Here is a 22,148-nt window from a genome sequence, read left to right as displayed (position 1 = left end):
GTCTAAAGGGATAACCTGAACGAAGGAGGTTGCTGAGGCTTTTTAGTGAATAGGTCGGAGAAGGTCGAGGATCGTAAGAGCTGAGGAGGGTGCAAGAGTAGAGAGAAAGGAATAAGGTGGATGGGGGAAAGCTAAATCATTTTTTTTTAAAAAAAAAGTCACTAATGTTTTGTTCTCTCAGCAATCCCTACATATTTATGATGCTAACCAAGTCAATGGAAGAATTACCCTAATATTATTTGAACTCATGAAAGAATTTCTAAAAAGAAAAGGGTGACGATGAATATTTTAAAAGGTTGAATGAAGCAGCATTGTCTATATGGTAGCATAGATTTATATTAAGGTTCCAGAAAATTAATAGGTCTCAGTGTTGAATATGTAATGATTTAATGTTCCCAATTTGTGGTAATCATATGAAGTTGGTCGGTCTTGTCGATTAGGGTTAGGTCATAAAAAAAAAAAGTAATCAAGGTTCCTTAAGTACATATTTAAGTATTAACCGGTCTCTGGGATACGAGAATCATGTAAAGTAGACTGATATTACCGTCTATAAATTGGTCTTGTGGAATTAATAAAAGGTCCTTGAAAGAAATTCAATTTATACTAGTTTTTAATTAATGGAAAGTATATAAGGCAAATGCATCAAAAATGCTTGTTTGATCTCAAAGCAGTATATGACAAAAATCTTGCCTTTTACTTGTGTTGAAGAACAATCCAAATGAAGAAGCTTTGAGTTTAGTTACAAACACTTTGGACAATGTTCTAGCAAGTTACCTTAGCAATGTTCTAAGGGGTATTATGTAGGAAATCTATGGTTGCCGGCAGGCCGAGTTGATCCATGACCTGATATGAATCCGATCCTATTAAACCTAGCCCAATCCGTATTTAGAGACACGAGTGTTAGACTAAGTTCAAATATTGGTCTTGATCGAAAAGTTACAGTGGATCTGTCTTAGTATTTTTTATCCCGACCTGGATCATATAACATCTAGATCTAATTGGGTTAACAAAAATTAAACCCAAGCCGACTCCAACTCAATCAACCAAACTAAGAAATCTGGATCATACACATCTCATTGTCCTTTACTCTAGACAACTTTCACAATTCATCATATAAACTCTTGTTCAAACTAACTTCTCTTTTTTTTCATTTCAACAATCGGATCTTTCATTATCTATTTTCAATTAATTATATTTAAATATTCCTAGTTCATTGTCTTGAAGAATTCTTATTTATAATGCCCTAAAGTATACCAATATATACACAAACTTAAAAATCATAGTTTGTAAACTTAACTTGGATGAAATTTATTTTTTTAAATAAAAATTTAAATTTAGATCGACTCTTCAATTTTATTTATTTTTTAATAATTTTATATTTAATTATTAATTGTTATATTTTAGCTAAAGAACAGCTAGATGTTTAACTTGAATTGCAAATCCGTTCCGACTCAGTTCTAATCCGAGTTCGAATATTTTGGGTCTGTATCCAAAATTATAACCTGATTATAAAAATGGATCGGGTCGGGTCGGGTCGGGTCTACGAGGTCCAACCCAACCCGTTTTTACAAGGAAATCTAGGTCTCCAGAACACTGTACCCTTATAAAATGCGCGGGAGACGGGAGGAGGGAGGGAAAGGGAGCGATGGAGATGGAAATCGAAATGGGAGAGGCGACCGAGGGCCGGGGAGGAGGAGGAGGAGCGGAAGCTGTGCTTAGCCTGGCCGCGGGATCCTCGATCTCCATACGATACCACTCTCTCTTCGGATCTCATGATGATATGCTCCTTCTCGAGGTCGATGAGAAGCTCCTCCCCGATGTTCTCCACCACCGGTAAATCTTTACCCTCTCCTCTCTCAACGCTTCTCATCACGTTAACGCTCTTTTTCCTAATCTCCTTTGGATCTTAATTGCTTGACGTCGGTTTGTGCCTCTTTTTTAGGTTTGAAGCCCCTCTTTTTGTAGTTAGGGTTCTGGAAACTGAGTCTTTCATGTTCTCTTTGAAAGATAACGGATATGAAATTCGATTGACTGACATCTGGCCCCGAGATGGGACTGCTGATCGATTCGATACTCTTTTTTCAGGGGTCAATCGAAGCCGAGAATGTATTGAATTGAGCTTGTTGGTCACATACGCTTGTGGCTTTTCTCAATTGCAAAGGAAACCCATAGGATTTATCTAAAAAGCCTTTTTTTGTTTGCTGGGTCATTTTACATTGTCATTGAAATCTATGTACTTAACTGTTTAGATATGTTTTAATGATTAATTGTTGAGATTTGGACTAACTATTTACTCTGCAATGACATGGAAGGGATTCTTTATGTTCTGCTTTTTTTTATTTCAGATTTTGGATTTTGAGGATCATTGATTGTTCCTTTGCACATGCATTAATTCTAAGTTTTTCATCATTCCGATGATAGGATTTTTTTCACCTAGCACCAATCAAGTCTGTCCTTACCTTTTTGGTTCACTAAAGGTTTTGTTTCCTTAGACACTTTTTTTTTTGTTCATTTATGGACACGGCTGTAATAACAAATAGGAACGTAGATTTTGATCTTAGGGATCTGTGGCATCATACAAGAAAATTAAAATTTGTTCATGATTCTCATGAAAATGATGGTCAATTTTCTACCCAAGCTGGCCTGTTGGGCATAATTATTTAAGACTTACGTAATTCACCCACATTACTTGGCAAAGGAATTATCATTTAAGATAACTGGGAGAGGACTCTTGCTTAACCAAAAGAACATTAAAACTTGTGTGAATATCACTCGCACTCTACACACTTTTTGTGTCAATACTTCATCTTTGGCTTGGGTACTATGGTGAACAAGTAACATCGATATATAAATTCAGAAGGGGAAAAAATAACATGGGAGACTTTTAAGTGAGCACTAACATTCTAAACATGTGCATCGAACTCTGCTACTAGAGAAAAGCTGACTCATCAGGGATTGTCTTTCAAGTTGTTTCTCTGCTGAACTATAATGGGTTCTGTTACACATTGCCCATTTTCCTCCAAACTTAGTTCATGCATATAGATAGGAAACAGAAGGTACATAAGTGTACTGCCGAACCCATAAAAGGGAGACAGTCGGTCTTAAAGACATGGGAAATATCTAAAAGGCTGGCAAGAAATATACCTTAAGTTGGAGTGATCTCACAGTAACAATATCATCCCCATCAAAACAAAGACATTGTTTAGACTAGAACCAGAATGGTAATGTAGTCCTTAATGCAACCAGAGTAACATACAAGAAAGGAAAATTTAGACATGAGAACTCAACAAAAGGAGATAGACCCCATCAAAACAACCCAACATCAAACATGATGCTCCTGCTCCTGCCCAAATTTATAAGCAGCAGACTGCTGAATAGCCTAGCCTGAAGCCAGGTTCCTTCATATTTTCATGAGCTTAAACTGCATAACAAGATGTTTAATATCCCTTGATACCAAGTGGCCTTTTAGGTCTCATGACAGGCTTTTATTTTGTTCAAGATAAATTGGTTAAAAAATATAGCACCAATTTGAGGGCTAATGTCAGGTTAAGTGCTTGTTAAATGTCCTGAATCTTCGGTGGATCATAACTTGATCCTTGAAGCTGACCTGATATAGGTAGGACAGCACTTGTTGGTTATGCTACATGGTATCAAGGACTTCTAATCATTTTTAAGCTTTCCTCACCATGACACTTCACATCATCTTTTGAGTACCATATCTTGAATGTTGATGTCCCTAACCATTTCCTTGATTTTACCTTTTCAATATGGCAAGATGCTTTTCTTTGACAAATTTCCTCACCAATCTGCTTTGTGGTTAAATCTATTAACTTCTTGCATACTTATTAGGCAAATAAGTACTTGTTTTTCTATTTCTCTTTTAAGTTGCAATTACTTGATTTTCCTTTATTTAGGGTGACCATTCGAGGGCAACCTGATGAGGAAGCTGTGCTTTGCACTCCTTCTTCAACCTATGCCATGAAGTTTGTAGGCACATCCAACTCTGTATTATTGATACCTGCAGTAGAGCCAACTCCTTCAAGTTCAAATGACGCATGCAACAGTAGTGACACAAACAACACAGCAGTTCCTGATGCAGTGGCATCTGTCATCAAAGCGGCACCAGGGTATATGGAGCTAATCCAAGCGGCCCCCAGGCTTGATAAATTGAAATCCCTCCTTAATGAGAGGCCTTACAGACTGGAGGAAGATCTAGAAAATGATACGTGGTGCATGAGAGGCCTGTACAGATGGCAGGATCTGGTTGAGGAGATTCAGGCTAGTGATCAGGAGCTGAGGGATGGATTGAGGTCCCTCTCAGCTGTTGAGGTTAATGGGTACTGGAGGATAGTTGATGGAAAAACCATAGATGAAATATTAAACATGATCTTGAACAACTCTGTCTTGCACGAATGGCCTCTAAATGCACTTTCAGAAGATGAAGTGGTTTCTGTCTTAGAAGCTGATGGGTTCCCTAGCAGAATTGCACTCCACTGCCTTGAAACATTTGGAAGTAAGATGGAGACTTCAGGATGCAATTTGTGGAGCTTAGATGAAAAGCGGGTCTGTTTGCATTTTGCTGTACGAATTTTGGGTGGTGGGAAGATGAAGTTGGAGATTTTCATGGAAAAGTGGATGCGAAGCATTCCTTCAGGAATGCGTGCAGATTTAAAAATGCTTGAGGGAGAAGTGTTGTATGAAAAACTTGGTATAGAAAACTGGATCCATGCCTTCAGCATCTCTGATCTTCCATCAGCTCCGGCTGAGCGTTTTGCAGCTCTGTTTCGAGAGCGGCCGAAGTGGGAATGGAAAGATTTGGAGCCCTATGTCAGGTTGCTATGGCTCCTCACCAGATTTTCATCCCGTTGTTTCTCCTGTTTGCATTTTGGCATCTACTCTTATTTTCTTGGGAGCCTGACAAAACTTTATTTCTTTTTCTAGGGACTTGCGTGTTCCAGGCCTCTCCTCCGAAGGTTTGCTCATCAAGTATACTCGAAGAACGCAGCCAAATGCAAATGTTGAACCAATTTTCAGTGCGAGATAGTCTTAAGTAGTTATATGCACCTGTTTTCAGCTTCTTTTGCCCCAGGTAATGACTAATGAGTGCATCTTCAGCTTCTCTCAGCTGTTGCAACTTGCAACTCTTTTTTGAGTCCATTGAAAAAACAGTTTTAAGATTTCCGTGTTATAGTAACATCTCTATTTGATTATATTACTGTTGGCAGGATAACTTATTGTTATATTTTTAAATTGATATGGAATTTGATTTTGAAAAATTATTCTAATAAGATGAACAAAAAAAAATATTGGTTATTGTTGCTGTTATGCGCACTAGTCATCAAACACAACAGCAAATTCTCTTCCAAGGAGATGTCTGGGTAATTATGCACTTCACCTTTTCACTCCTTACATGGTGAGCTGTGAGAAAAGAAATCCAAAGAAAAAGAAAGAAAAGGAGAAGAAGGTGGCACAGGGAAGTTAATGTAACCGAGCTTGATCAAGTCGAGGTCTAATCAAGCTTGGTTCAAAATTATTCTCGAGCCTGGATTTTGAGATCAAGCTTAATTTATTCATTATTTAATCAAGTCTTATTTGGGCTTGATTTCAAACCAAGCCGAAAACAAATCCAATCAACCAGCTTAATTATACAAAGCAAGCTGAAATCAGTTCAAGAATTAAGCTTGATTCAAGCTCAAATTGGCATCTAACTGATTCAAACAATTGATGTTTAATCATAAAATATATATACTATATATAAAAGTGCCAACGATTTCAGTCAATAGAAAAATCATAACTGTTGATTTTTATTGAGTTAATCTTCACATTGAAACCAAAAAAAAAAAATCCAACTTTAATATGAATACTATTTTTCTAATGTAATATGGATTCTACTGGTTTTGAAAAAAATAGCATCTAAATTTAACACCATTTTTATTTCTCTAATTTAATATGGACTCCTGGGCGTCTGCATTGTGATATGCACAAAGTCCCTCTTTTCCTAAATAAACAAAAAAAAGACCCGTACTGATCTTTAATCCGATAAGAACATATCTATATATTGGAGAAGTTTTCAATGAATCACAGAGCCTGGCATCTTATTTTTAAATAAAATTTTAAAATATTTTGCATTTATTAAAAATTTTTCGACTGCATTTAAAAAAAATAGTCTTTTTTAATGAGCTCCAAATGCATTGGACCGCTTTGGTATCCCTTTTCCTAAATCAAAAAAAAGAGAGAGAGACTCGCACTGATCTTTAATCTGATAAGAACATATCCATATGTTGGAAAAGTTTTCAATGAATCATGGAGCCTGGCATTTTTCCCGGTCAAATGCTCCGTTATAATTAGTCCAAGTCCTCTCATGGATGATGGATCCCGCGTATGCCAAAAGCCATCTTGTAACGGCTACCTCTTGGTGTGAAGGAGAAGCATGGGTTTTTACCAAAAAAAAAAAAAAAAAAAAAAAAAAAATGGAGAAGCATGGGCGGCTAGCCGTTGCTGCTCTCGCTCGTCTCCAACGGTCCCACTCGAGCCCACTCCAGGCTCCAGCGAGCCCTTCAAATAACGCCACCTCTGTCCCAGCTCCCCTCACCAATCCCTCTCTCTGAATCTCTCTTTCATTGCCCGGCTCTCTCTCTTTCTCCAATCTCTCATGGGGAACCCACAATCCCACGCAGCCTCTGACGCCTCTGGCTCTCATTACCACTCGCACAAGGTCTTCCTCCTCTGCAACTACATCCTCCTTGGCGCCGCCTCCAGCTGCATCTTCCTCACCCTCTCCCTCCGCCTCATTCCGTCGCCCTGCGGCCTTCTCCTCATCTTCCTCCACGCCCTCACCATCGTCGGCGCCGCCACCGGGTGCGCCGCCTCGCCGGGCTCCACCAGGTGGCACGCCACCCACATGGTCGCCACCGTGCTCACGGCCATCTTCCAAGGCTCCGTGGCGCTGCTCGTGTTCACCAGGACGTCCGACTTCCTCGGGGAGCTGCGGTCCTATGTGAGGGAGGAGGACGGGGAGGTCATACTCAAGATGGTCGGCGCTCTCGGGGCGGCCATCTTTTGCTTGGAGTGGGTGGCCTTGGCCCTGGCCTTCGTGCTGAGCTACCATGCCCATATCTCCAAGGTGCGCCATGAAGATGAGGAGACGAAGGACCGACCATGGCCTTTCCAGGTCTAATTCAGAGAACAAAAGAAACGGATGCTGCTTTTGCTGTTGCTGTTGCTCCCGAGAGTAATGTTTTCACAACCTATCCTTTTTTGCAATTTTAATTCGTTCGTTCGTTCATGTTTCTCTTGGCTGCTGTATAAGCTTTACTTCTTAAGTGAAGTGAATTTTGTTTAATTTGTATATGTGATTGGGGTTATTATAGCTTGCCTCCTCTGAGATCATTGTGATACTTCTTTCCCCATTTGAGCTCACACTGCTTGATTTTTTATAGCTAAGGACTAGGAAACAGCTCATAATCCAGTCAAATTAAGCTCCGTTTGATTTTTATTTGAAACAATTTTTTAATTGTTCAGATCTACAGTCTTATCCTCCAGTGCGAAGATATCGTTTCTGTATTTCAAACCTATAGCATTATGTCGTAATAGAATGACCTTACCTTTGCGCTGTCATCCGCTGAGATCCCACTCTTTCCTAATCAAAAAAATAAAATAAGAAAAATGAAAAACCCAAACCTAAGCTACAGATCAACTGCATTTGCGCTGATTGATCGAACCCCTCACCTAAATCTCCTTAAGTCAATCCTCCTAAAATACATAAACCTAATTCATGTTACCGGAGCCTTTGTTCTTGAACATGGCTGATGGACTCCCCTTCAGGAGGTAAACCGCGTTTAGAGAAATACATTGCTATAGTTTTTGGCCTCCTGCCCTTGCTTGTCAGAAGTAAACATCAATAAGTAGTATTAGCATCCATCATACCATAGCATGAATATTGTAGCCCACCAGATTATAATAAAGTGGCAAAGGATATGAGATGTTTAGAGAATATAATGTTTCCTTGTCAATATGTAATAAAGATAAATTCTATACCTGGAGAGACGTAAAAGCACAGCTAAGCTCTGATCTATGTGCTACCTGCCACCAGTTACCTATGAAGTCTGATATTTCTTAATTGTGCCTTTGAGGTGGCTGGGAACTTTTGTTGCAACAACTCTACCACCTTATTAATCTCTTGTGAACAAGAAGGAATAATCCTAACCTGCAGTTACAGAGTTTGGAACACATCCATCATGATAATAAGAAATCTTAAGGATGACGAGAAATAGAACAATAGGAGTTAGAAGTTTCGGGGAATTACTTTTTATTTTTCTTCCAGATCTATTTTTTTATCCTACCTCTATTCATGATTAGTAATCACAAACATTCTATCAACAGGATAAAAAAGTGATTTTTTCCCTCCAAAGAATTAAAATTAGGGAAAATAAAACAGCAAATCAGAGCCTATGCTGTTTATGTCCATCCATCATAAGGTGAGGAGTGAGGACTAGTTCAGTTCAGTACATCTATCTCTCTTGTGCACTTACAAATTCTGGCAAGTCTATTAGATTGGCAGACCACTTGATCCTCATCTGTGACTTGATGATACATCAATTATGGAGCCTCCAGGGGCGAGGCCTGGATGCAGAGGGCTTGTAAACAGATCTGCTGCAGTTTAGATCCGCCCGTGAGAGAATCAGCCATCATTAGTTCAGCTTTTTCATGCATGAGGTTGGATATAGCTGGCTCTTTCGAAGAGCCTTCCCGGTCAAATTGTGCAGAAGTTTTTGCTGTTGCAGCAATGCTCCGAATGAGCAGAGAGTGAGCTTTCATTTAGAATGAGCAGCACAATTGGTGAATTTAATCACCTGAAAGGCCTGAAATCCTCTCATGAATTTGCTTCCTCGCAGTGTGTTGAATCTTCAGAATTTTCTTGCCCCCAGATGTTTCACTGCATTTACTTACTTCAGGCTGATTTGAACCTTCCTCTGGAACACCATTGAGATCCAATAACACCGGATTTCACAACCCCTCTTCTCAGGTTCTTCCTCACTTGGTTGTAATTGTTTCGATGCTTCTGCTGGAGAAGCATCAAGAATCATTGAATCGTCATCAACTTCGGGAACCACAAGATGCTTCTCATTTGGTAGGCATTCTTTCAATGTTTCAGCAGGAGAATTATCCACAATTATGGCAAACCCCATCAGCATTAGTGTGATCAAAGTCTTCAGCCCGAACAGTACCTAACGCCTTCCATCAGCATTAGTATTTCAGACAAACACACCTAATGTAAAAAAATATAAAATATGTAAATAAATCTATCTCATCCTATCAGCTTAAACTTTTAGAACAAATGGTGATTTCAACATGGCATCTGAGCAGGCTCGACCCATAACCTATGTGGACTAGGGGACACTGCAGTACGGATGCACTGGGGCTGACCATAGATCGATCGTGGTGTTTGTCATTAAATTTGAATGGATTTGAACCTTAGCCCGACGAAGACGTCAAGGCTTAAACAGAAGGAGTATGTGAGGACTCGTGCGGGCGCATGTTTAGTTTCATATCGGTTATTTGTTAGGTGGATTTTGGGTACTTATGATCAAGAAACCTAAATAATACCTTCCGATTAGCCATTTTGGATGAGATCCTAAATTGTTACAAATGGTATTATAAGAAAATATAAAATATATAAATAAATCTACCTCATCCTATTAGCTTAAGCTTTTGGGACAAGTAGTGATTTCAACACCCAATCAAAGGAAAAGATAGCAAAAGAATTGCAGAAGAGCTACGGCCTTGAATTTCTTACTAGTCATCCAAATTCCGTATAAAAATCACACCTTTATTATTGATTCTCTTCCCTGACCGAAACCAAAATGGCAAATCGAAGCCCTTTGAGATTTTAGAAACAACAAATCTACGTATTTTACTCCAAACCTCTTTAAAAAAGCATCATTCGATCCCTTTTTGTTATTCAGCAACACTCCGTGAACAGTTCCTGCGAAGAAAAATAAACGAAAAAACGAGCAAAAATGACATCGTACTCCTCCTAAAATCTAGGGTTTTCTCTACCACAGGAGAGCGTTTATAAAATAAATAATAAAAAAACAAATTTTTGGAACTAAAAACCCATAAATCGACCCAAATCCATGAAAATGACAAGGATTCAGACCCTCATTCCCCATATCTGGCGATTAGAGAAACCAAGAACCAAAGAAAATGGAAGATTCCAAGCATACCTTGAGATCCAATCGAGAGAATCGCCACCAAAACGATGCCGGCAGTTAGATTTCTAAGAGAATTATTTGAGGTTTTGCCCTCTACATTTTTCCCCTTCGTGTATTCACTAGCCTTCATGATTGCTCGAAGTTCAAAAGGGATCCAAGGGCATTAAAGCTCGAGCAACTTCTCCTAGATCGGACGGCTTGTAATTAATACCTGACCTAGACGAGATTTGGATGCCGTCGGATCAAATTTAAGAGCGCGCCAAAAAAGTGCGAATGTGGTCCCGCCAATAGTTTTCTTCTGCCTCGCGTTTGACGGGATTAAACGAGCCCGTGGGGCAGCTTGCGTGCCGGCTATCTGATTAGATCCTGACCGTCCAGGAGATGGATTTCGTTAGATTTCGCTCTGGCTAGGTATGGCAACGAGCCGAAGCGCCTGGCTCCACCTCGGTTGGATTTAAATTTTAAATTTTTTTTAGTGTCAATATCTTTCTAAAAATTTAGAATTACGTAGATACTCTCTTAAAATTTAAATTAATTTCTGTACTCTTATAAAACATTATTTTTGCACAAATACGGTTCTTCTAATATGTTAATAAATATTATATTTAATTTAAATAAAAATAAAATAAAATTTAAAATTATTTTTTTGTTTTTCATTCATATCTACCTATTAAAAATAATTTAGTTATTTAATTTAAAATCGTTAGGTATATATACAAAAACAATGATGATAAAAAAAAGTTGAATAGCAAAACAATTGTTTTATGAGGATATATATGCAAAAATCAATTTTCAGAGAGCATTCGTGCAAAATTCGATATTTAGAAGGATATTTATAAAAGAAAAATCCAGCCAAATTTAGAAGAGAACTTATACCAATTTTGTAACTTATTTTTTTACTTAAAAAAATCTCAAATTTTACAATTTTATGGCCCTAGCAATAAAGACTGCAGGAAAATATTTCTACCTAGGCTAGTACTAAAACAAATAGAAGATGAATACGAGTTTCTGCCGACATTTTAATTGAGATGATGTTGTGAAGAAGCCTACGCTGGCTTTGCATGTAAATTGGAGTGCAAGTGCTTACCAAAGACCAATATTTTCCAAAGATCACAACCACACTTATGTTGATGGTTTATTACAACCACTTACCGCAAACAAACAACAAAATCCAACATAGCACTCTTCAATCAACTGTTTGTTTTTGTTTTTTTTTTTTGGATGGTAACGAACAAACGAACGAACAAAAGCCAAATAAAAGGGTTAAATAATACAGAAGTTAAAAACAACCAATCAAATATCACACCTACACTTACTATTTGAACGGTCTTCTTCCGACGCCGGCGGGCATAGAGACGGTGGAGTCGACGCTCAACCCTCCGACCGAGAGCGTCTTCTTGTGCTTACCGGAGCCCATCCTCTGCGAGCCGGCGTCCTTGGTCGCCGCGAAGAGCGACCCCTGCAGCGACCCGATGCTCTGGCCGAACCGGAACGAGAAGCGGGGCTTCCCCTCGTGATCCGTGGCCAAGGCGCGGGATTTCGCCTTGGCGGAGGCGGTGGGGGTCATGTAGTTGGGTAGCGTGAAGGCCGAGCAGCTGGTGAGGCTCTCGTCGTCCCGGAGGGCGGCGGCGGCGGCGGCGGAGGGGTGGTGGTCCGACCGGCGGGAGGAGGTGGAGAAGGAGGGCTTGAGCTTGGATGCGGAGGCGGGGCGAGGGGTGCCGCGGCTGAAGGGGCGGGGATGGGGGTGGGCGGAGGAGGAGGAGGAGGGGGTGCAGGGGGTGAAGGGGGTGAAGGCAATGGGGTTGAGGCGAGAGGCCGGGGTTTGGGGACGGGGGTCGCCGGAGAGGCGGCGTTCGAGGTAGTTCCACCACCAGGGGAAGCCACCCATGCGGATGTCGGTGAGGACGGCGTGGGCCGACTTGGGCGACACGTTCAATAGCTGGGGTCAATAAAACCAGTTGGTTAGTTGGTCAATAAAACCAGCTATCATGATTCTGGAAGGTCAAGTTACCCGCCATCGTCCATGCAGCGAGCGATGGTAAGGGTAAACAAAGTTGATGAGAAGTTATATTTTTTTTTCATTTGAGTTGAATTAGAGAGGTCTAGCCTTTTAATCATGGTAGCTGTTAGAGATCCTTATAAAATATATAGCATATGTAGAGTGGCCATTAGGGTTGACAATCAAACGAGGTCGGACAAGATACAAAATGGGTCGGATGCATGATAGTTCAAAAATCTGTGGATCCAAATCTGACATGTGTATCAAACAGGTCAAAAATGTAGATCCGAGTCTGACCAATTTATTAACCTATTAATCTATCTCGCTCTATAACATATTGAAATAAGTTAAATAGATTAAATAGTTAAGCATTGCCGCTCCTATTTACCATAGGAAAAAAATTAGAAAACTGGAAGCATTGCCACCGTTGTGCCATTTGATATGACCTAACAGGCTCCTCTTATCTGCCAATGAAGTTATAGCATATCAACTCCTAAAACTAGTTTTTATCTGAGGCATGAATATCTCGTGACCATCAAGCCTCTGCACTGTAATAGGAGAATGTTTAATACATGTCCAACTATTCTAGCCTTCGTGACAAACTTTGTTAGTTTAGCTGGTTGGCACCTCTCTCTCCTCAAGGAGGGCTGAACCTTAAGGGAGGTTCAAGATCATGCGATTTTTTTTTTGCACCTAAAATAATTTGGCTACCAACGCATGCCTATAGAAGAATGAGGGTAATGACTGGAAACTCAAAGGGCTAGATCCATGGCCTCTCATACTTCATTTTAAGTATTAAATTCAACACTAATTTGATTGTACCAGGAAGCAAGGGATCATACCTGATGAGAGTAAGCATAGGCCAGAGCTCTTTCCCTCTTGATGACTGCCTCCACCTTTCTTCTCATTCTTGCATCAACCTCCCCCTTTGTCAGCACGCTATCATTCCACTCCCCATGGGCTTCTGCCTCCGACTGCATGGCATACACCATCAGTTAGGTCCAGAAACAAAGATCACTTCCAAACAGCAGCAAAGATATGATCACAGAACCATATTACAACTGTCAGCTTAGCATGTAATTACTTTATCCATGTCATACTTCAGCTAGACTCCATTAAAGAGTCAAGCAACAGATCAAGAAAAGCTTGTTTTTTTTCTTTCTTTTCTTTTCTGGTTGAATAAAAAGGTTTAAATTGTATATAGTAACAAATAGAAAGCTCAGATATTCAGTTTCTTTTACCCGGTGAGTCATGCTCCATTTGCCGAAGCTGCTTTCAAATTCCTTGTCACTCTTTCGTGGGGTATGGTGCTGTTGGATGCTCCTGCTTTCCATCATCTGCAGCCTCCTTGCACGTATTTGTGATTGGACTCTTACGAGCATCTGCATGCATTTCATTGCATTCATGGTCTGACGCTTCACACTCTGCCCTCTCATCACACCTTGAAGTCTTATTAATCCTTTGAGCGCTCGGTAGTTCCTTCTAGCCTGCACCATCGAAGCAAAACTTATAAAGGTTCTCTTCATTGCACATTAATGGAGATCTTGCGCTGAATTCGATGGCTGAATTGCTTGTAGATTTTGGTTATGCATGCAATTGTGAAACTTGGTCAAAAATAGTCCATGAAACTCTTTTGCAGTGATGCTAAAAGTTTTTGTTACATAGGTATCATCATCCCTATAAGCTATCAGTGAGAAAAAAAGTGCCCATTCTGTAAACAAACCATGTGTTCATTCTGTTGAGAGTTGTTATTGGACAAGAACATCAGATTTATCCATACAACTCCTGAAATGGGCTCTTCGTTACATTGCATACATCAGCTCATCATCAAAATCATCATGATGTGAAAATCTAAAGCAATCATTCGGCATGTTTCGACTTAATGGCAAAGAGGTTTGAATGCAAACTGCAAAGCAACCTATTGCAAACCTTCTCTAGTTGTTCAATAAATAGTTTACACAGAAGACTTCCTGGATGTATTTTATTTCTAATGCCTGTCTATCACAAAATCATATACTTTGTGATTGTGAGTATGCATGTAACTAATGTATTGAAGGATGTATGAAATATGTCAGATTTATGCTCATCATAAACCCTAGACAAGGCTCACATGTCCGTCACTCTATGTTAAAAGAAAGAAGTGATTTTTGGTGTGTTTTTTGTTAGAGTTTTAATTTTTTTAAAAAAAATTAAATTTTTGTATCCTCTAAATTTTAGTTGTTTAAAATGCTTTAAAATACTTTTTTGTCGGACATCTCTTGTGGAAAAGTTGTACTCTTTGAAAGAGAACGTTGGTTTCCAAAAAAATACAGTGTTTCCGAAATATTACATATCTTCGGAACCATCGTGTCTCTTCGGTCATGTAGATAGAGTCTACAAATAGACTCCTCCAGGATTAATCCATGACAACCCAATCCGATCTCTCCCTCTCACTCACCAGTACTCTAACTTGTGAGAGTTTTTTCTACAGACGGAGAGTTTTTCTACCCTTCAACATTCTGTTTTTTTTTTAAATTATTTTCTGGGTATTTGAAGGAGTCGGTTGGGTCAAACCTCTCCAACGATCGTGCTTGTTATAGGAAGGTGGGGCCGAGCTGGGTTGTCATACCTTAGGATCAAGATCGCCACAGACCCGCACATAGGGGGATGAATCGCATTCTTAGGGCAGTGTACATCACTAACGTTGATCCAGACATGATCTTTTCAATCTTCTGAATTTGTTTTAATAGATTATTCTTTTATTACAGTATTTTCTAATAACAATATAGCAATTTCTAGGCACTATTCTCTAACACTTTTTCCAAAAAATTCAAGAGGGTAAGAGTAGTGGACTCACCAAGTAACCTCTATAGGCTGCTTGAATTTTGACTGCTGACATTTGAACGTAGTTTGGAGTGATCAATGGTTTTGGTGCAGGTGCCAATAAGTGTGCAGGAGCAGGCGCAGTTGACTTGAGCGGCAGAACCTTCTTTTGTGGTGCTTGCTGTGTCCTGTGGAGTTGATCCCTCTCAGCATCGCACAGTATCTGTTCAATGCTGCTTGGTTTTCTGAAGAGAGGAATAAAGGAATTGACCTCTCCATGCTTTGATCTTCCAAATCCCCACCTTTTCTTCTCTTTTATGTTTTTCTTCTCTGACACCTGCACCCACCGCCACCTTAATTCTTTCGGAATGCATGCAATCTATAGTTGCTAGTGTTAATGGAACTCATAACACAATGCATGAAATAATTTGTGATCAGTTAAGGCAATAATTTGTGCTTTGCATTCAGAAATTTGAAAGCCTAAAACAGGGTTAGAAGTTCAGAATTAACCATATTGGATGGTCAATCTGAAACCAGCATATCTATGCAGATCAAAAAAGCTCCAGTTTAAGAAACTCTGTGCAGATCATACAAATTACAAATGTGCAAAGAAGCAGTTTACCTGTCTGAAATGGATGAAATATTATACTGAAATGCAAGCAAAATGTCTGAATTATTACTAGTATGTGATTTTACTTTCATATTACCATAGACAAATCCCTTAAATCCAGTAAGTTTTACTTTCATCCGAATGCTTACATCGATCGGCTTATCTGTATCTTTAGAGCTTGAAGTGAAGGCCCTTTTGAGAGCTGTAAACCAATTCCCCTTCTTCCCCATCTCCTTGGCATTACTAGTCTCAGCTCAAATGCCTGAGTGCAAGAATTAAAACAAGGATGAGCACAACACTTCTTTTGCTTTGCAAATTTATATGTACATTGCTATTGACAAGCTTTTCGAGACTAATCTGTATGCATTTTACATTCATAAAACATTTGGCACTTGCACAGCATTTCATACATATTCTGTCACGTAGTGTAGAACTCACTGTTTGCACACTATCTATCAGCAGGTAAAGGTTCTCTGAAGAATAACAATGAAAATAATAAGATGGTGATTATTTCCTCTACCTGGAAGCTTAGGGTAAAACCACCTTAAAAGCCAACTCGGATATCGACGCCAATAAAGAAAACAAGGTGCTGCTCGCTGAGTTAGTATGGAAGGTCATCTCTTCCCGCCCTAACTAGAAATTCTTCTTCTTGTTATTCTTCCTTTTTTTTATTTTTATTTTTTTATAAGTTCACCTCTCCTTGCAAAACCTGTCATACAAAGAGTTGGCATATTTTTCAAAGAAATGAAAAAAAAAGAAGAAAACTCACTAAACTGAAGTGAAGAAAACTACTGGACTAATTGGTAAATAGAATTGGGGATCATTGGATTTAAATAACAATTATAAAAGGACATAAAAATCTTCAAAGTGATGCAATATGGAGGTTTATCTTCTTATGTTTTTCCACCACGAATCCATTTAAATTTTTCTCAAAAGATATATACAAATCCAATTAAAAGATTGAGCTGATGAAGTCCCTGTAATCAGCTTGTATTGCAAGAGACTACAATTCCCAACTTCTGCATGCTATTTTTTCTAATTCTAAAGCATCCATTAGAATTTTCAACTAGATATGAAGAATTGATAAAATCTTTGTGCCCTTTTTACTTATTCTGTTCACGAGGCATTTTGACACTACAATAGAAAATGTTATGACGGCAAAAATGTTGAGTGCAGAATGATCATCCAATAATCAAACATAAAAAAGGAACAGTCCCTTCTTTTTTGCAGAAAAAAAACATCAATTTTCTAAAAAGAAAAGCTGAAAAAATTTGATAAGATGAGAACCTTTATGCAGCTATCTCTCATCAATTAATCTCAAAACTACAGAAAAGCTAAGCAAAAAAGAAGGAAAAAAAAAATCTTCAACGCTCCCAGAGAGTTCTTTCCATTCAAACCCAACATTAATTCATCCATTCGCTTCAGAACATCTCTCTAAATATCATTTGATTGACACAATTATCAAAAAAGTAGCAAACAATGGAGCAACACCAGAATCTATCGAATAGAAGAATATCACCCATCGAAAAGAAAGAAGTTTATAGTTCTCCCGTCTTTTTTCTCCAGTTAAACTTTAATGCATTGAGTTAGCTTAGAGGGGAAAAAAAAAAGATTATGTAAAACTCTAGCCATCACTGCATAAACACATATATTGAAATGCACACACCAGAAACAAGAGAGAATAAAACAGAACTGTATGGCTGGTACCTTGGCCAAACTCCCAGAATTACTTCCAAAGCTAAACCTTTTGTACTGGAGGAGGAGATGGAGACATGGATTTAACTTGGTAACTTCCACTCGCCCTAGACAAATTGCTCTTGTGCTTCACCAAACCAAACATATATACCATATGCTTGTCTTTTCTCATTCAAGGAACTTGGCATCTGGTTCTTCCTTGCAAGGATTGAGATCCCTTCTCTCTCTCTCTCTCTCTCTCTCTCTCTCTCTCTCTCTCTTTCAGCATTTCTTGTGAGCAGGGAGTCTATAGCTCTCTTTTAGCTTGATGATGAAGAGGGGTGGCCACTTTCTCACTCCATGACCCCCGACCAACTTTACTTCACTAGAAAGCCTTCTGAGGCGACAGAGGCACTTGAGGAACAGTTGGTTGGCCTCCTTTTTAGATTACTGGGAAATTGCAACACTAGAAATGCTGAGCAGCAATTATGAACAGAGGTAGGAGGTTACCATGTGAGACTAGCAACCATGTACAGGCCCAGCATTTATTAGATTCTTGCCTTGCATCTAGAGCATGTGGCACTGAGCTGGCCATCCATTATATGGGCCTCAAGATGCACTTGAAAACCAAGATGGACCACGAGCAGTCTGCTTTCTGTGCTTGCTTTGGAATGCTTTTATTAGATTTAGCTACTAAGTATTAGTCAAGAAAATGCGGGGTTATACATACAAAGTGTGGTTAGTTTAACATGCAGTGGACTCCCATGCTATAAATTGGATATAAAGTGCCAACCCTTGGATGGTTATGAGATGTGCTTGTTAAAATGGATCTTACTGTGTCTAGAAACATGATTTCTCTCCTGTTGGATTCTTGTAGATCCACTACTCATTCATCTTTTTAAGTGACCCCTCAGCTTATGGGAACATAGGAAAGAGACTGTTGGATATTTGCTTATAAGCTACTCAAAACACAAAGTGGGGTGGTTCTCTTATCCAAATCAAGCTGCTTAGGTGCCGGAGTTGTTAGTAACAACTCTTGTAGGCCATCATCTCCATTGTCAACCTGTGTCTCCATCATAAACTATCATCTCCATTTGGTCTCTTTGTAACTGCATGAATTGTTGTCATTGCTCATGGTTGGCCTTAAAACTGCGGCAACCTTGTTTTATCGGGCGATAATATATTTTGTGAGAGATCTGAAATACTGAAATTGGCTGGCTGGCCTTGCCTCACTCTTCTTTGTCATTATACAAGGTACTCTCAGCCTATCCTTTTATATGTTGGAGATCCCATCTAAGAGCAACTTGAATTTTTTTCCCTCATTTTGTTTTGCTTTAGAACCTTTTTTTGTTTCACTTGGATGTGAGATCCATCACAGATAGCATCAAATGCAATGCATCTCAAAGTTTGAGACTGGTTTTGGAGCATGATTCTTGTAGAAGTGCACCTCTTAAAAGGTGAAATGTTGCAGTATAACAGTTGCCGAGGCAAGAACAAGCATTTCAGAGGAATGAGGAGAGAATTACCTAAAAAAAACATTTGGTGAAGCACCTCCTAGAACTTTGAACACAGAACCAGCTTCAAATCCGGCAAAAAGGGGAAAAATCCTTTCAAATTTTGTACAACACTACTTGCAAACAAAACTAACATATAATGGAGCTAATCTTCTCTAGATTTGCCTACTATGATAAACCATTAGTTGTATCTTCGTTGGAAAATACAGTTGAATACCATTCTTTGGTTTCAAGTTCAGAAGCTTTTCCTAATGCATTTGCTAAAGAGTGGGGTGCAAACCTGTGGACTTTGAATCCAACTTAATCACCTATTAGTCAAATCATTGCACTTAATTTTTTTTTCCTAATGTTTGGTTTATTGTACGTAGGTGCAAATTTAGATGGGACTTCAAAAATTACGTACTTACATGTAACTCTTAAAAAAAATAAAAAATCTCAATGCTGCAAGTTAACCATTGCCAAAAAGATTGTTGTAAGTGCACAATTACATGTAACTGTAGAATTGAAAGTGCCAACTTATATGATGCTGAATAACTGCTGGTGTCAATTGGGTGCGTTTCAGATGCGATAGGATGTAACGACTAAAAATATGCAATCAAATTTGATCTAACCAGCTCTAGATCGAGTTTGGACCTAAAATGTTGCCCTTCAGTTGATACACACCTTGCGGCTCAGAATTAAAGGCCACATAAATTAAGGATCTTAAACGAGGGTAGATGATCAAAGTCTTTGTAGTGCATGTTTGTAGTGCTGGATTTGCAGTCAGACCATGCTCGGTGCTGCCCATCCACTCCTGCTCCATATTTGGAGTGTGAGTAGGCATGTTTTTTGGGTGGCTAAGTTTGTTCTTGGGATTGCGTCATTTATAGCAGAGCACCCTAGAGGTGTTCTTGGGACCAACTCTTTAACTATTCATACTAGGCATGTATGAACCATCCGATTTACCAAAATAAAGAAAAATAAACAAAAGAAGAAGAAGAAGAAGAAGAAGAAGATCCTGGGAAATGTAAGCTAACATACAACAATGTTCAATACCGTCAATAGTGAAACAGATAGGAGACAGGATGGGCTGGGGAATTGAGTAGATGGGACATTTCTTTCACCAAAAGAAAAACAAACAAAAAGAAGCAAATGATATCATCAAATGATCCCGATAATATGACTTATTCCGACCTTTTTAGAGACCAACACGTTTAAGACAGAAATGAATCCAAGCCATTATATGTTACTGATTTCCAAAAATGATTGCTGTGGGATTGATTTACTTATATGCATATAAACATGATGGAGGCATAAATACGTATAGGACTATCTGGTATATACATTATATTTCTCACGACTTGAGGTTGGATACTGAAAGGCGCCATCATTGTTTGTGGAAGACATCATTTGGTTCAACACTCCCCACGTTCTAGCAATTAGGACATGAGACGGTAAGGATGGCTTAATCTATACTTGATCGAAGGACATGCACTGAAAAAAGTGTCAAGTTTCTTCTTTTTATAATAGTAGTGCCACTTTTTTTTTCCGTGCCACATAAAGCATGAATGGGCCTGCACCCAGTCAAACTCAATTTTTTATTTTTTTTAAGCAAATGTGAGCATATACGAAGATGTGCCTTTAGTCAATAAAATCTTCCGGCTATTTTTTTTTTTTTTTTTAGATAAGACCATAGATTGTTACAAATGATATCACCGGTTTATAGGCTATATGGAGACGGCAACTCTGTAGCATGGACCTACTAAGACTGTTCATGGTACTTGTGATTAGATTTAAATAGTTTTGAATTTTTAGCTTGATGAGGATGCTAGGATCTGAATGGAAGGAGTATGTACGGACCATGCGGATGTGTGTTTAGTCCTACATTGACTTTGCACTGAATAGATCTTAGATATTCATATAAAACTAAAGAACCTAAATAATATCTTTTTTTTTTTCTGCGGACGAGGGGCTGAGCGAGTTGTTACAGTAGCTCAAAATTGTTCATGAACAGCTCGGTACGTGATTATGCACCATAAAACAAAAAAAAAAATTAGAAAAAAGCACAGCTTGGTAAATCTTATATTAACCAAATGACAGCTCATAATTAATTTGTTCTTTTTAATCAAATAATATCTAGTATTCTATTGCTTGTTTCATTAGTGATACAAAAATATTTTAGTACCTCAAAAAATATCACTCAATATGTCACTCAGCTGGTGTGGTGTATCCTCAATTGATTCCCTCGTATTGGTATCATTAGTTGCGCGATTTAAGAGCAAGGCAACTTGTCCAAGCAATCTCAGTAACTTTTCTGAGTGATTTTTCCAAGTTACCATAGCATTGCTCTTTATAATAAACCTATCAGATAGCTCATTCAAGTTTACAAAAGTACTTATATAGAAAACACTATTAGAAAAGGTAAAAAAAAGTAAACATAGCTCTTAGAATGTACAAATATAAAAATTAACTTTGAAAACCCGGAAGTCAGAATAATGACATCTATCTCATCCTTCTCCATAACCATGTTTACATATCCAGGCGCTAAAATTGGAGTAGACCAATGCATTCTTAGACTGATCTCAAGTCTATAATCAATTGACTGCAATCAAGTTATCCAAAAACCAATCTAAAATATGTATTAGTTGGAGCCACCAATGTAGATTTACCAATCTAAGATATATATATATATATATATATATATATATATATATATATATATATATATATATATATATATATATATATATATATATATATATATATATATATATATATATATATATATATATATATATATATATATATATATATATGTATTAATTAGTTAGAGCGTCCCAATGTTGGTTTTGGTTTTCCTCTCAAGAATTAGCATTTCATTCTGTACCAAAAAAAGAATTAGCCTTTCTTTTTAATCAACCAGCTGGTCTATTTAAGTTCCAAAACCACAAATATTAATCCCATCAAGGAGATTGATAGCATTATGCAATCACAAGTATTAATTGCACCACATAGGCTGATCATAATATTATGCAGCAATTCATTCTTTATATACTCGAGATGACATATCTAATCTATGATTGCTCAGAAAATAGTTTAAAAAAAAAATTAGTCTATTTCGCATGAACTTGAACAATTGCTATATGATCTCTCTCTTCGGAAAGAGTAAGGGCTGTTTTCATTATTTTTTGGTGCATCAACATCTTTTTTCCTTTAAGAAAATTTATATCCAAACCAAGCTACTTAATAAGTAAATAGTTAATTAAATTTGGAGATGCAAAAGAAAATTAATCATCCTATACAAACTGAAGTAGATAAAGAGAACGTTCAAAGCATAGCAAGGGACGCTAAAGAAG

The 22,148-nt window shown here is 38.3% G+C and overlaps 3 protein-coding genes across 5 annotated transcripts; 2 read left to right on the top strand and 1 right to left on the bottom strand.

The window, feature by feature from the left end:
* The first annotated feature begins 1,616 nt into the window (after positions 1-1,616).
* LOC103706050 (zinc ion binding protein) lies at positions 1,617-5,227 on the top strand. Its single transcript, XM_008790010.5, has 3 exons — positions 1,617-1,833; positions 3,915-4,832; positions 4,942-5,227. The coding sequence occupies exons 1-3, from the start codon at positions 1,646-1,648 to the stop codon at positions 5,042-5,044; spliced, it is 1,209 nt and encodes a 402-aa protein (XP_008788232.3). The 5' UTR covers positions 1,617-1,645; the 3' UTR covers positions 5,045-5,227.
* A 200-nt stretch (positions 5,228-5,427) lies between these two features.
* Positions 5,428-7,397, top strand: LOC103706049 (uncharacterized). The gene has a single exon (XM_039114304.3). It carries the CDS (start codon positions 6,653-6,655, stop codon positions 7,175-7,177), a length of 525 nt encoding a protein of 174 aa, XP_038970232.1. The 5' UTR covers positions 5,428-6,652; the 3' UTR covers positions 7,178-7,397.
* A 3,916-nt stretch (positions 7,398-11,313) lies between these two features.
* Positions 11,314-18,815, bottom strand: LOC103706047 (protein IQ-DOMAIN 13-like). Of its 3 annotated transcripts, none has more exons than XM_008790007.5 (7): positions 17,333-17,857; positions 16,146-16,334; positions 15,775-15,887; positions 15,050-15,352; positions 13,455-13,700; positions 13,056-13,187; positions 11,314-12,153 (listed from the first exon to the last, which is right to left on the bottom strand). In XM_008790007.5, exons 3-7 carry the CDS (start codon positions 15,853-15,855, stop codon positions 11,530-11,532), a joined length of 1,386 nt encoding a protein of 461 aa, XP_008788229.3. In that variant the 5' UTR covers positions 15,856-15,887; positions 16,146-16,334; positions 17,333-17,857; the 3' UTR covers positions 11,314-11,529. The 3 variants fall into 3 exon arrangements, with proteins under 3 accessions (XP_008788229.3, XP_088570955.2, XP_008788230.3); XM_088714829.2 differs by having other exon boundaries at positions 17,292-17,348; XM_008790008.5 differs by lacking the exon at positions 16,146-16,334 and having other exon boundaries at positions 17,333-18,815.
* Between the last annotated feature and the right edge of the window lie 3,333 nt (positions 18,816-22,148).

Source organism: Phoenix dactylifera, chromosome 2 (genome assembly GCF_051530095.1).
Source record: "Phoenix dactylifera cultivar Ajwa chromosome 2, Ajwa_hap1_PhDact_Kaust_v1.1, whole genome shotgun sequence".
Lineage (NCBI taxonomy): Eukaryota > Viridiplantae > Streptophyta > Magnoliopsida > Arecales > Arecaceae > Phoenix > Phoenix dactylifera.
This window is presented reverse-complemented; position numbering and strand designations above follow the sequence as displayed.